This window comes from Lissotriton helveticus, chromosome 6 (assembly GCF_964261635.1).
Source record: "Lissotriton helveticus chromosome 6, aLisHel1.1, whole genome shotgun sequence".
Classification (NCBI taxonomy): domain Eukaryota; kingdom Metazoa; phylum Chordata; class Amphibia; order Caudata; family Salamandridae; genus Lissotriton; species Lissotriton helveticus.
Genome location: NC_136067.1, coordinates 1,414,627,469 through 1,414,641,183, shown reverse-complemented (window position 1 = coordinate 1,414,641,183; position 13,715 = coordinate 1,414,627,469). Strand labels below are relative to the sequence as shown.

Sequence of the window (13,715 nt, the reverse complement as noted above, 5' to 3'; positions counted from 1 at the left end):
GAATATGTATCCAAAGAATTCCACTGATTCCTTATAGAAGGAGCACTTCTCCCGATGTAAGGTGAGACCGTGATGAGCCATGCGTTGTAAGGTGGCCCGGAGGTGCGTATGGTGCTCTTCTAGGGTCTTTGAAAAAACGAGTATGTCGTCACTTAGATTTATGACTCCGGACAGTCCTGAGAGTGTCTCTCTGATGGCGTTTTGAAATACTTCGGCGGCCGACGACACGCCAAAGCTCAAACGCTTGTATCTCCGAAGTCCAACATGGGTGGAGAAGGTTGTTATGTTGCGGCTGTCCGGGTGTAGCTCGAGCTGGTGGTACCCGGCATTAAGGTCCAATTTCGAGAACCAGCGGGCACCGTTGAGGTCAGCTACGATGTCGTCCATCGTGGGCGTCAGGTGTCTCTCCCTTTTCACTGCCTTGTTGGGTAGGCGCATATCCACGCACAGGCGTATGGCGCCAGGCTGTTTCGGTTTTGGGGCTATCACCATGGGCGATACCCACGGTGTCGGGCCTGATACCTTCTCTATGACGCCCAATCCTTCGAGCTTTCGCAATTCTTCTTCAACCTACGGCTGCAGGTGAAACGGTACCCTTCTGTGTCTTAGGGCTGTCTGATGGTGGGGTCTACGTGGAGCTTGAATGTCTTCCCTTTTAGGCAGCCGAGTCCTCAAAACAGAGTTGGGAAGTCTCTCAGCATTGGGTCTGCGTGTAACTCATGCACTTGCCGTGCAAAGAAGACCAGTTGCAGATCTTCAGCCGTGTGGCAGCTGAGGAGCGTGCCACGTCTTCCACCCGTTACGTGAAACCTCGTCTTAACCTCTTGGTCATTACAGGCGGCTACTACTTCAATCACTCCATGCAGTGGAAGTGGGTCATCACTGTCGTAGGTATAGATTTTGGCTTTTGACAGAGATAATGGTGGGCGTGGAGACAATTGTTCATATTACGCACTATCCATTACATTTACCGACGCCCCTGTGACGATGAGTGCTTGTACATGTGAACCAGCTATGGATATTTCGCACATGGGGGGTGGCCTTCTTATAGAACCCTCTCTCCCTACGAAGGAGACAAAGAAAACTTCATCGTCATCGTCTTCGAGGCGAAACGCCGATCTTGATGCGTCGCTGCATGGTCCTGGGTCCTCCAGCGATAGCTGTCGCACGGCCTGTGCGGGACCCTTCCCACTCGGTCCCGGGCGGCGGCTGCCGCTGCTGCGGCACATCTTTGCGAAGTGGTTCATTTTTCCGCAATTCGAGCAAACTTTGCATCTCGCAAAGCACTTTCCCCCTGCGGGGTGATCCATGCCGCAGTTTCCGCATGAGGCGCGTGGCGTCATTTGGGTATTCCCTTTTTGAGGTGGTGGGCGCCGGCGAATCGCATCCACGTGATCCTCTTTGATAGGTGGGACTTTCACCGCCACTCCAGGTCGGTCGAGGGCCGCCTGCATCTCATCGGCCCTGGCGTTGGAGAGCTCATGCGATCTCGGGAGAACAAGGATCTCATCCAGGGAGATCCGCGGTTGCCTGAGAATGAGGCGTCTGAGTGGCACCAACCTGCAACCCTGGATGAGCTGCACGCGTATCTCTTGACGCTGGTCTGGAAGTTCGCAAGCCAACGCCAGCTTCTGCAGCCTTGCGTAGAAGGTGTCGATTGATTCTGTTTCGTCTTGTCGTGCTGGGCGCAACTTGAACCATTCGTAGTCAGGATTCACTCTGGGGTCGAAATACTGATTCAATGCTCTGACAGCGGCGTCGTAGTCATGGTCCCCGCCTCTGTCCGGCAATGTTTCGAAGAGCTCGTAAAGTTCATCTCCCCCGTACCACATTAGCAACGAGCGCTTTACTCTACCATCGGTCTCTCTAACTCTGACGAAGTAGTGGTCTAGCCTCCCTATCCACAGGCGCCATCTTGCTGCGGCCGTGAACGGATCCGAGAGTTCGCTGAACGGGGGAAGGGGCGCTGCTAGACCGTGTTCGGGAGGAGCCGGCGCAGCGGCTGCCGCAGGGCCCGCAGCATTCACGGCAACTTGAGGCGGCACCGCAGCAGGAGGTCCGGCTGGCGGTTGGGCTTGAGGTTGTGCTGGAGCCGCAGCCGTGGCTCCGCCGTTCGCGGGCTGCAAACTCATGGCGAGTAGTGCGCCGGCATGTGGTCGTGGCCTGCGAAGTGAGACTGTGCCTCGCTATGAGGTAGGTGGGCGGGGCCTCTCCCCAGTGTCTCTGCACGCTGGTCTTCAGGTCGAGGCGCAGTGTTGCAATGGTCCCTTGCGTGAAGGACCTGGAGTTCCACCCCCAAAGCGCTGTGCAAGTGAAGGGCGCGACGTGTAGTGCGCTCAGGCACACCCTTTCGTCCACGGGGCCTCCCTGGCGCAGACGCAATTGGCATGTTGCTGCCTGCCCTCCTGGCGGGGCCTAGTGGACAGAGGCACTTGCTGAGGTTCAGGTCTCGCAGTATAGGAGCTGAGCGTGAGGGCCGATTTCTCCCCCCAATAGATGACCGCCGTCCGCCCAATGCGTGAGCAAACGCAGGGCCGGGTGGACTCGCTCGATGCGCACGTGCGCGAGCCGGAGTTTCCAGCGCGTCAGGCGCTCCCAGGGCGCGAGGGCCGAGGCAGTCCCCCCGAAGCGCTTCCCAGTCGGTGGGGGCGCACGCCGGCGCAGTGAGCGTGCGCACGCCGCTCAGGGATGCGGCTGCGGGGCGAACCGGAGTCGGGGCCGCAGGCAGAGCCGGGCAGCACGAAGGGCCACAGACCTCGTCAGGGCAGAGGCGTAGGCTCACCTGTTGTGCCACAGCCTGTCACAGGGCAGACGGTGGGTACCGGAACAGGAACACGTGGTGGCACCGTGCCGAGGGCTCAAGCGCGACAGGCGCGAGCCCTCCAGGCAGGAGCCAAACTGCAGGGTACTGCTGCGGGGCGAGGCGTGGGGTAAGACCCGCCTCGTCGCCAGTGTAGTGTCGGGGACACCGGGGTAAGGAGCACCTATGCCACGTAGTGGGGCCTAACTCTACTGCCAAAGGATGACACGGACACTCACTGCTGGTTAGGGCCAAAGACCCCGAGCGGTCTTCCGGCCGTTTATTTATACCCAGGGGCTACCCCGCCTCTGAGGTGCATGCGTGCGTGTGTGCGTATGTAAACGGGCCGAGTGGCTCCGTTACTACAGGCTCCTTAGAGCCTGCGCAGTGTCTTCAAAATGCTTGATAATCTACTGCGTAGACTCGATTTCTCTACTGCTCACCTGCCGCTTTTACTCCTCCCTTTCCTAACTCATCTCAAGATGAGGTGGTGCAGTGATGTACACTAACCCCACTCCACCCTGTGATGAGCTAAGAAGGGGTGGGCTGACAAATAGTCTCCACTCCCTGCTTGACATCAAGCCCTGGCACTACAGGGCTCCAGCCCAAAGTACCCGGGGGCTAAATCTACCCTCACATCTTTAGGGGGTGAAAATCAGTCCTTTGTTGAGCTAATGACCTCTCAGGCCTCAGGGCTGTGAGTTGATCAGCTCTGTGCAAATACCATAGTCTTTGCAGGCAGATGTTATGCATTCGCCGCCTGCACAAAAGAAGTGAGATTGGAGTGAGTGTTCAATTGTTTTTTTAAAGAAGCACTGCATGTCTCAGTAATCTTGCAATACTAAAAATATGAATGTATTTTCACCTGCCCTGGGGGAAAATTAAAGGGGCAGAGCCCCTGCACCCATGCCTAGAAACTGGCCCTGCCATCTGCCACGGTGAACCCTACTAGTTAGGGTGGCTCCTTAGCCAATGTGTAATCGCCGTCATACCTTCTGCAAGAGCCAAGCGGAAGAGTGCCACCACCCCTTGTAAATGTTCACGGCATATAACTCCAATATGTCAGAGTTTCATATTTCTGCCTAGTCCCATTTGCTGGGTCGTTGTAATTGTAATTGCATTTATATATCACTTACTACCCCAGACGAGGCGCCAAAGCACTTTTCTGCGATTAGCACTCTACTCCAGAACCCAAAAAAGGATTAGTGGTGTCAGTATAGGGAAATATGAACATTTTGGTGTGGATATGTGAGTCTGTTATTTGGGTTAGGGGTTATAGGGGTTGATAGAATAGGGAGGGGGATACATTTTTATAACCCTTGGTATCGTAGTTAAGTCGTTGTTTTCCTGTTTGGGGCTGCCAGGCATTCCCTTTGGGATAGGAATCAAAAAACGTTTCTATGAGGTGCGTTGTCAAATGGCCCAATGTCGTAGAATACGTTTTTACTGGCAGAAACATGACGTTTCACACAACTATAAATAGAGTGGGCGAACAAGGAGTTTGGTGGACAGGGTACTCCACCACTTTTGTGAGAAAGCGTCCTGCCGCCAAACTGTACATAAGCAGCTAAATCTGAACTTTCACTGGAAATTTCCTGAAGGTCACAATCTGACAACCTAGGGGTAAACACATCCACAAGTAATCCTTTCATGGCAATAGCTCAGACCTTAAAATTCACATGAAAGGATTGTGCTGCCATGCCTCTCCAGGTACTCTAGTCTCAGCGGTGCCCTGGGTAAGAGCCTGTGTGGAGCGCTTTTTCAAACTGTCCAGCTATCCACAGTCTAGCAAATACGTTGATCAAGGCTGCTTTAGAAGGACCGTAGTGCAGAGTATGAAAATCAGGCGGAAAGAGAGAGGAGAGTGATTGTGGGTTGAGACAGTGACATTTTTGTAGAATGTACCATGGAGAAAAACATCTCTTCAGCAGACATTGCAAGTTAGTCTCACACCTTGGAGCACAGTTCCACATTATAGCAGTCTCACACTCAAGAATCTTACTTCTTCTCTTGAAACCCGTATCTCAGAGAGGAGTAAGACACAACTACTCACAGAACAAAATTTGTGTAAGAGTACCCAGGTGTCCTTTAGGCATTGGGCAATATTGGAGCGATTGGGAATTGTTACTACTGCATTCTTCAGTAAATTCACTTGTTTCTAATGTATTTTTATTGCTTTTGGGGGCGCTGATAAAAAAAAGTCCCTCAGCCAAGGACTGGATATGCTTTCACAAGGGCAAAGCAGTGGTTCGCTGCTTCTAATGCACAGTCTGGGATACACAGTGTCAATTCTTGTCAGAACAACATTTCAATTTTCACAAATGAAGTAGCCATGAGGTAGTCACTATTGATGAATAAATTACATGTAATAGTTGATTGTGGTTATTGAAAATCATTCATCCAACACGACTTGTGAATCCCGAAACTGATGCACCAAGAAGGATAAGGATTGGATTGTATATCCCAGGATGTGTATGCGGAGCCACAAATCAATGCCCTGACCTTGCATATGTGAAACACTACACTTGAGAAATGATTTTATCACAGGTAGAATGGAAACACAGAAGTGCAGGTACTCACTGTCATAGGGTACGTGTTGGCTGCCAAGCAGCATAAAACGTATTGCATCCATACTGAGAAGTGCAAGTACTCTCCCTTTCAATTTAACAAATGCAGATGCTCAGGTCAAGACAGTACCTGCCCGCTGAATGCATTGATTCTGTGTAAATCGTTTACCCCTTTGTGCCTCGACAATGTTGCAAAGTCAACACTCTGTGTGAAGATTCCTTAACGTGAACACTTTTGGGAAGAACTTTCCTTCAAAAATCATATTTGTGGGCAAATTCTCCTTTTAAAAGTAGGTATTGCCACATATTTTTCCCTGCAAAACTTTCATTTATAGGATTTTTTCTGCAAGCAAAACTTTGCAACCACAAAACTTCGCAAAGGTTGAGACATTTTGAAAAAAGTCACAAAACTTGCAGAAACAAGATATTTTCCCAACCTTGCACTTTTTGGCTCTGTACCCGTCTCAAAAAATTGTGAGTGCTTCTAATGTGCAAGTAATGAACACTGAATGCCTGCTCTGTTCCTCATTTTGTGACACTGCCATTCACAGATGTGCTGGTGCAGTCCCATTAGAGCGATATGAGAGCTGTATGAGAGAGCAAATCAGCCCTAATGAGTGGCGCTGTTATTGGGAAAATATTCTAAACAGAGCATTGCTCCTGAAACCGCCTAAAACAATGTTAATAGCATATACAATAAAAAGGCAGGTCAAGGGCTGTAAGACTGCACCTTGTGATCTTTAACCCCTTCGCTGCGGCGGCTAATCCGCCGCAGTGCTATGGGGGCGGGGCGGCGGCGCGGCGGTCCCGTGCTCGTGACGGAACCGCTCCGTCACGGCACGCGGGTGAGCTGTGCTTGTGACGGAACGGTTCTGTCACGGCCCCGCCCGCTCAATAGAACGCGCCGCGCAGGCGCGAAATCAGCGCCCCGCAGGCGCGGCGGCGGGGCCGTGACGGAACCGTTCCGTCACCAGCACAGCCCACCCGAGGCTCGTGACGGAACGGTTCCGTCACGAGCATGGGAGGGGTTAAATATAATGGGCCATATTTATGAAGGCCTTGCGCCGCAGGTGCGCCACTTTTAAAATGGGAAAATGTGACGCACCGGCGGCGCAAGGCCTTCATAAATAAGGCCCAATGTATATCCAGGCAGTACGCCATCAGCAGAGCTTTGGCCAATAAGTGGGTGGTGGTAGAGCGGGCAAGCAATGTTGTGGGAGGGGTGAGAGGGACGGCACAGGGATAGCAAGTGACGTGTGAAGGTGTGAGGCAATCTGGTAACCATGCGCTTGCATGGCCAATCAGGAGGAACAGTGGACGTGCTGGGATGGACAACCCATAGCAAACAATGAGTGAAATCGCTTCTGCCTAAACCAAGCACTCAAAGGCCGGAGAATGAGAACCAATGCACCAATAAAAACCCTGCATTTCTAAGTGGCACAACAACCAATTAATGGCAATTCATGGGCATGCCAAAAGCCAACAGAGACAATAACAACATGTCTTGCAGACAGCGCATGTGCGCAGCCTAGGCTCGACCTAAAAATGAGTTTAGTTTCCACCTGCAGGATCCAATACACTTTGCCCTGTGCACAGCATTCTCAGCAGAGATCAAACTTATTGCAGCAGGATATTCAGGTGTTGTTGGGGACACTTGTGTTGCAGCATTATAATTATCAATGCTTGTAGATGCAAATGAGATTGAACAAGGGTGACTTAGTGAATTGATTAACCATTTGTTTTGGGTAAGCATAGGTAATTAAAGAATGCCTCAGCTCTATTTAGACAACACTTTTATGCTAACAAGAACAGAGTTTTCCCTTCAAGGTGCTGGAAATATGTCAGAGTCAAGCATGGTCATCTATACAGATGAACATATTAATACGTTATTGGCTATTCCCTCATTTCATTGGCACTAATACTACAAAAAACGAATAGAAGCTAGATGAAACAGAAGGGAAATATATTGATATGTGATTCCATTTGATGAGAAGCACAAATAGTGTCTAGCCAAAGAGCAATGATATCAAATAACAAAATTACTATTTGAACAAAGAGCATTATATATCTTTAAGTAACAGTTGGATGATCATATATCTCAGGTTTAATTTTTACCAATTTGTTATAAATTGAGTATAATTTTCCAATCTCATTAGTGGTTATTTAGGACGCCCTATGCTGTAGCATTGCTAACCGCAGCAGCATTCAATCTTCTACTCTGTTTATATGCATCTGTGCTTTCACAGAACAGCCTAGGCTTGCCACAGCAAATTAAGGAGCATTTCAAGGGCATCCTTCAGGCCCACTAGAGAAACGTCTGTCACTATCCAACCACACATGTGGGAAGCTGCGAGGAGCATCCCCCAAGGAATGTGGTCACACCGGGAGAGTGGATTTCCTGGTTCAAGACCAAAACTTGAGAGCTACATTCTATTCCTAGCAGTCATACACTGACTAGATTCAGCAACCTGGAGTCACATTACTGACCACCCAGCACAACTTCATAAAACAGATGCTAAGAGACAGGGCAGTATTATTCCTGCTCTTTACCTCTATGTGCCGATGCAGAGCAGCATTCCAAATCACATAAGGGAACATTGCTCTGCTAAAGCAATCATCCCAGCACCTCACACACTAATCATATTTGAACTTTGAATATTGACTATTCTAAATAATAAACAAGTACACTGTTCAACGGAGAGAACACATATACAAATCATTCGTCACTATTAGTTGCTATTAGTTACTATTCATATCTGTACTTAGGGGCCGATTATGCGGAAGTTCCCTCCTGCTCAGGGGTCGCGGACCGCAAGGGCTTTGGCGTTCCCTCCGTGCAGATTAGGATGTGTGTCGGTCACATCCTCTATCTTTAACATTGCTGCGGGTGCAGCTTCAAGCTGCACCCGCCGCAAGGTTAAAAATGCATACATCGCATTTGCATGCACAAAGCGGCAGGCACCGCGCAGTGCCTGCTGCTTTGTGCACGCAAATGCAGGGGGGTACCATAGGTACCCCCCATGTGCACCCCCCGCCACACCTTCACCCTGGGGGCCCGCAACGGGCCCCCGAAGTGAAGGTCTGTATGCTTTTCCACGGCGGAAAAGCCGCCGCGGAAAAGCATGCCTTTCACACCATCCTAATATGGCTGGCGGTGTCTGATAGACACCGCCAGCCATGTTAAAGCTTTTCCGCCGCGGTCGGAAGGCGACCGCAGCGGAAAAGCTGTGGACGGAATGCCAGACCCGCCAGCCATCCTAATATGGCGGTGGGTCTTTCGAGGCTCTGCAGCGGTTTTCCCGCATCCTCTGGGCCGGCGGAAGCCACCGCCGGCCCAGAGGATGCGGGAAAACCGCAATCATAATGGGCCCTTAGTTACTTAGTACTTACTTACTATTAGTTACTATTTGCATCTGTACTTAGTTCTTCTTTCACTACTAAGTATATTTTACAAACTACAGGTTTATTTTTGGTTTACTGACTATTGTTTTTATGAGTTTTTTCAGAAAAATACTGAATATTTGTTATTTTTTTGTAATGCATGTAAATATTAAATAGCCCTTTCATTCAGATCTCATTGTTTTGTTTCTTATATCTTTCAGAGCCTATGTCAGGAGAAATAAGCATGCCAGGACTGTTAAGTTCAGGTAAGTGTAGAACTAACTATGCACTGTCATATATGAGCGCTACTGTAGTTATGGTTATTTCAGAGTAAGCCACCTTCCATTAAATGGATCTGAACAAACCTTACATAAAAAATGTATCTGCAGGGCAACTTTTGTGCAGATCGGCCTGGAGGGATTACACGTGGTGAGAGCACAAATGTGACATGTCTCTTTTCATATGGACTCTAACGATTATATATTTACCAATTGGAATGATGTTTGCACTGTGCTTTGTGCCTGATCATTAATAAAATAAGGTTTTTTAAAAGACATGTCCCATTTTACCATCTATAGAAAAATACATTAAATTAATTATTCTAAGCATGCATGAAATTAGAACTTTATTCAGGGAAGTAACTTTGCTTCTTTCAATGTAAATCAGTAGTTTTTGAGAAATTTTAGACTATTTGTGTACCCAAATTTAAAAAGTATGAAAATGTAATATGATAAGGGATCTTTTTCTTCGATCAATTATGTTGGGCCTGTAGACCTAAAGCTGGGTCAGTAGACCTGAAAACTCTGATTGGCAAGGCACAACTCTGAAAAATATGTTGCAGCTGCCATTACACAGTATGAGGTTTGGTCCTGCATCCCCATGAATGTAAAAAAAAATGAAGTAGCTAGAAGGGGTGACGGGGTCAGCCCCTCATCCAGTGGCTCAAATGTGGGGGATCAAAAGAGACCACACAGGCAACATTTTACACAACTATTTCGTCAAAGGGGTTTGTGGACTCTGACTGAGATCTAGGAACTGGTCTCAGCATCTACAATCTCCAAGCCAAGGATTCTTGGACCCGTGTTGGACCTCTCTGATGGTTTTGTGTACCTGGAACATGTTTACAGACCTGCAGGAGGTCTAAATGGGCATGCACGTGTCTAATTGTTTCCAAACCCACAATGGTTTTCACAACTCCCTAAATTTAAACCAACAATAATACAAAAAAATAACAAATTTAAGGGGTTTGGAGCAGGGTCTCACCACCAGCTAGACGCTGGAGCCAACACCCACCATGGACAGGGGTGGGAATACTTTCATAGGAATTGGATATAGTATATCACCATACTCCATAAAGTGCCTGAACTACTGAAGTTAATGTGGAGTTAATGATCGTATTGGTTATAAGTTCTTAATATATTATTTAAAAACTTCCAAAATTGACCTAACACACCCTAGTTAAAGTAAATTTCAGGTTACAAAAGAAAATTAAATCTAAAAAACACAGAAGTTTGCCAGTTATGGGTAGCTCCAAAATCTGTAACTTGCAGATCAGCCAAGCAGGCTATAACTTGTAACTACACCTAAAATTCAAACAGATTTATTTAAACTTTGGTGGACAGTATACTCAGCTGAAAACATGGCTGATGTCCCATCCACCATATTACAAGTTTATAAGGCTAGAATGCGCTTGTCATGCTGCAAACAGAGCTTCTGCTGTGTGATTTGATTAAGTATCCCATCTGCCAAACTCTTACTAAGGCCCAAAGTCATTAAATAACAATACACACTAAAACCATTAAGTAAGGCTTTGCTAATAGTTGTACTATATTGCAGCTTTTATATAGCTCTTATCACGCCTATGCAGAGCACTGGAGTGTTTGCCTACATGGGCAGCAAGGCATGCCTTATAGCAAGCGGTTGGAAGGGTGTTGTCTTTGTGTTTTATACGATGTGGGAAGTTTTTCCATGCCATGTATGATGACCGCATAGGTGCGGTTAGTGTGTAATGGGTTACAGCGCTTAGAGTAATGGTTGTTGAGGAGGTGTGAGAGGCAGACAAGCAGTTTATGACTTTTGATAAGATGGCAGCTTTGAGCAGCTCTACAGTATTTCTTACCATTAAAGTCTACTTAGGTAGTTCCTGCACTGGGTTGTCACACCTTATATTTTGGTAAAGTTGTTTTTCATGAGCAGTTGTTTAATTGACAGTGTTAATGTGAAATGTAATCTGACCTGTAAGATCATTTATGACATTCTTAGTTACTTCTGTTGCATCAAGGGTGGGATACTGAGCATTACTTTGGCGGGTGAATAATGGTTTGTGTGTAATATTTGTGTTTTAAAAAAAATTTCAGAGGTTATTTTTTAAATATAGGTTAAGATGATATAACCAATCTAAAAATTATAACTTTACTTTATTAAATACAAGCTTACTCGTAGTGCGTTGCTGCGATCTCCGAAGAAAGGAAATTCAGGGAAACTCGTCATGATGACATTCAATTTACATTGTGTCATTTTTATTGAAACTTGTTCATTTTAATATGGCAAACATTTCAAAGTGTCGTTTTAATTCTATTTATTTATTCGAGTGCTTGTGGATACACAATTTTTTGTTTTTCCGTCTGGTACGTACATCAGTTTTCAAAAGATTATGAGGGCCCCGGGGGGCCGATATTTAAAAAATATTTATACCAGAAACCTTTGCGGGAGTGTACTTAACAACTTCCCAAAGTTTCATGGCGATCGGATGAATGGTGTAGTAATGCATAAAGGACAAACAGACAGACAGGCTGACATACATTCATTTTTATATATATAGATATTCACTGAAAAAACCATAGGTTATAGACCATATATAGTTAGGAATTAGCATTTAAAAAACCTTATTTTACTCACACAAAACCATTGAAATTCCATATATAGTTAGTTGTACTAACTATATATCGCGCACCCGCAATCCACTGCTGATGATGTCACATATTACATCATTCATGACATGGTCAGTGACATCACTGATGACATCACTGATGACATCTCAAATGACATCACTGATGACATCACTGATGACAACATCCAGTGACTGTATGTTTCTGTAAAGTTAAAATATGTCTTACATATTGAAGAATGAGTGGATGTATAAATGTCTGGATGAAGGATTTAGTAGGTGCATGACTGACTGTATGAGTGAGTGGTTAAATGTGTCTCACTGAGTGCATGGGTTAGTGACTAAACTGTCTCAATTTGTGCATCATTATGTCTGTTGTTCTATAAACTGCTGCATGTGTTGATCATTAGCTATATGATTAACTATATGCGTTATTGATTGGTTGCCTACGTATTTGTATGGGAGACTGAGAGTGTGTATGGGTGGCTGGGAGGTGTATGACTCTGTGCATAGATGTGTGAGCAGTTGATTCACTAGATGTATGGGTTCAAAAGTGCATGTGGAAACAGCTGTATGGGCGGTTGACTGTGTGCATGAGTGTATTGCTGAGTGAATGGATATCTCAGTGCTACATGTAAAAGTAAGTACATATGTAAAACACAGTACATGTGAGAGTTGACATATATAAATAACTGTGCATAAGAGCCAGTGAATGTGTGAGTGGCTGTATGGATCATTGTGAACTTGTATCAGGGATTGTATAAGAGAGTAAATATGTGTTAGTATATGTTTGAATAAGTAAGGTGTGTATAACTGTATAGTTGAGAAAATGGATGTGTGATTGATTCTTTGCATGACTGACTAGGTGTGTGTGTAACTCTATGGATGAGTGACAGTCTGTGAGTGTCTGTTAACACTTACTGTATCTAAGGTTATATTAGAGTCTGAAGAGCTTCATCGTATTATCACATGAATGATGTCATCAGTGATGTCATCAGTAATGTCAAATGAGATGTCATCAGTGATGTCATCAGTGATGTCATTTGAGATGTCATCAGTGATGTCATCAGTGATGTCATTTGAGATGTCATCAGTGATGTCATCAGTGATGTCACTGACCATGTCATGAATGATGTAATATGTGACATCATCAGCAGTGGATTGCGGGTGCGCGATATATAGTTAGTACAACTAACTATATATGGAATTTCAATGGTTTTGTATGAGTAAAATAAGGTTTTTTAAATGCTAATTCCTAACTATATATGGTCTATAACCTATGGTTTTTTCAGTGAATTTTCAAGGTTTTGTAAATGCTAATTCCTAACTATATATGGTCTATAACCTATGGTTTTTTCAGTGAATTTCATTGGTTTTTTAAAAGCTAATATCTACAGCTGTAAAATGTATTCTTCTTTAAATCCAAAAATATATTTTATATGTTTATTAATACATTTTTTAAAATATTTTTTTTGTTTCGCTCCCGGTCCGCTAACCGGGAAGCTTCCCGTTAGCTCAATTCGATTCCGCGATCCGGTCCGCGAACCGGTAACAAATCAACATAGTGACGGTATCGCGTTGCCGCGTAATGCGTCTTATGACGTACTGCGTTAGCGCACCCGGAAGTGCCCCGGGGCGCGGACCGAGGCGCGAAACGTAACTCCCCGGAAGCGATCCGCGGCGCGAAAGCGCGACGTATCGCGTTGCCGCGAAATGCATCTTGTGACGTATCGCGTTAGCGCACCCGGAAGTGTCCCGGGGCGCGGACCGAGGCGCGAAGCGCAGCGAACCGGAAGCTAACCGGGGAGCGTTCCGCAGCGCGTAACATGAGCGTGAGAGGTCATGTGACTTGTTAATAAAACTTTTCATTGGTTCATTTCACTTTTAGTTTCATAATTATGGAAGGCTAGGTCATGTGACCTAAAAATAACACTTTTCATTGGTTAAGAAGTATTGTTTTTTCCAAATGATGAAAACCACTCCTTCTTTCCTCACTCTGACTTTCATTATTGTGAGAGGAAGACCTATTTTGCTTCTTGGAAGACCTATTTTGATTGTATGAAAATGGCTTCACTGATTG

The 13,715-nt window shown here is 46.0% G+C and overlaps 1 protein-coding gene across 1 annotated transcript in view; it reads left to right on the top strand.

Annotated features, from left to right (window-relative positions):
- The window catches only part of ARHGEF33 (Rho guanine nucleotide exchange factor 33), a 508,340-nt gene that overhangs the window by 61,891 nt on the left and 432,734 nt on the right, over positions 1 to 13,715 (top strand). The window contains exon 6 of the mRNA XM_078647973.1: positions 8,970 to 9,014. Coding sequence (XP_078504099.1) covers positions 8,970 to 9,014 — 45 coding nt within the window. The remainder of the gene's footprint in view (positions 1 to 8,969; positions 9,015 to 13,715) is intronic.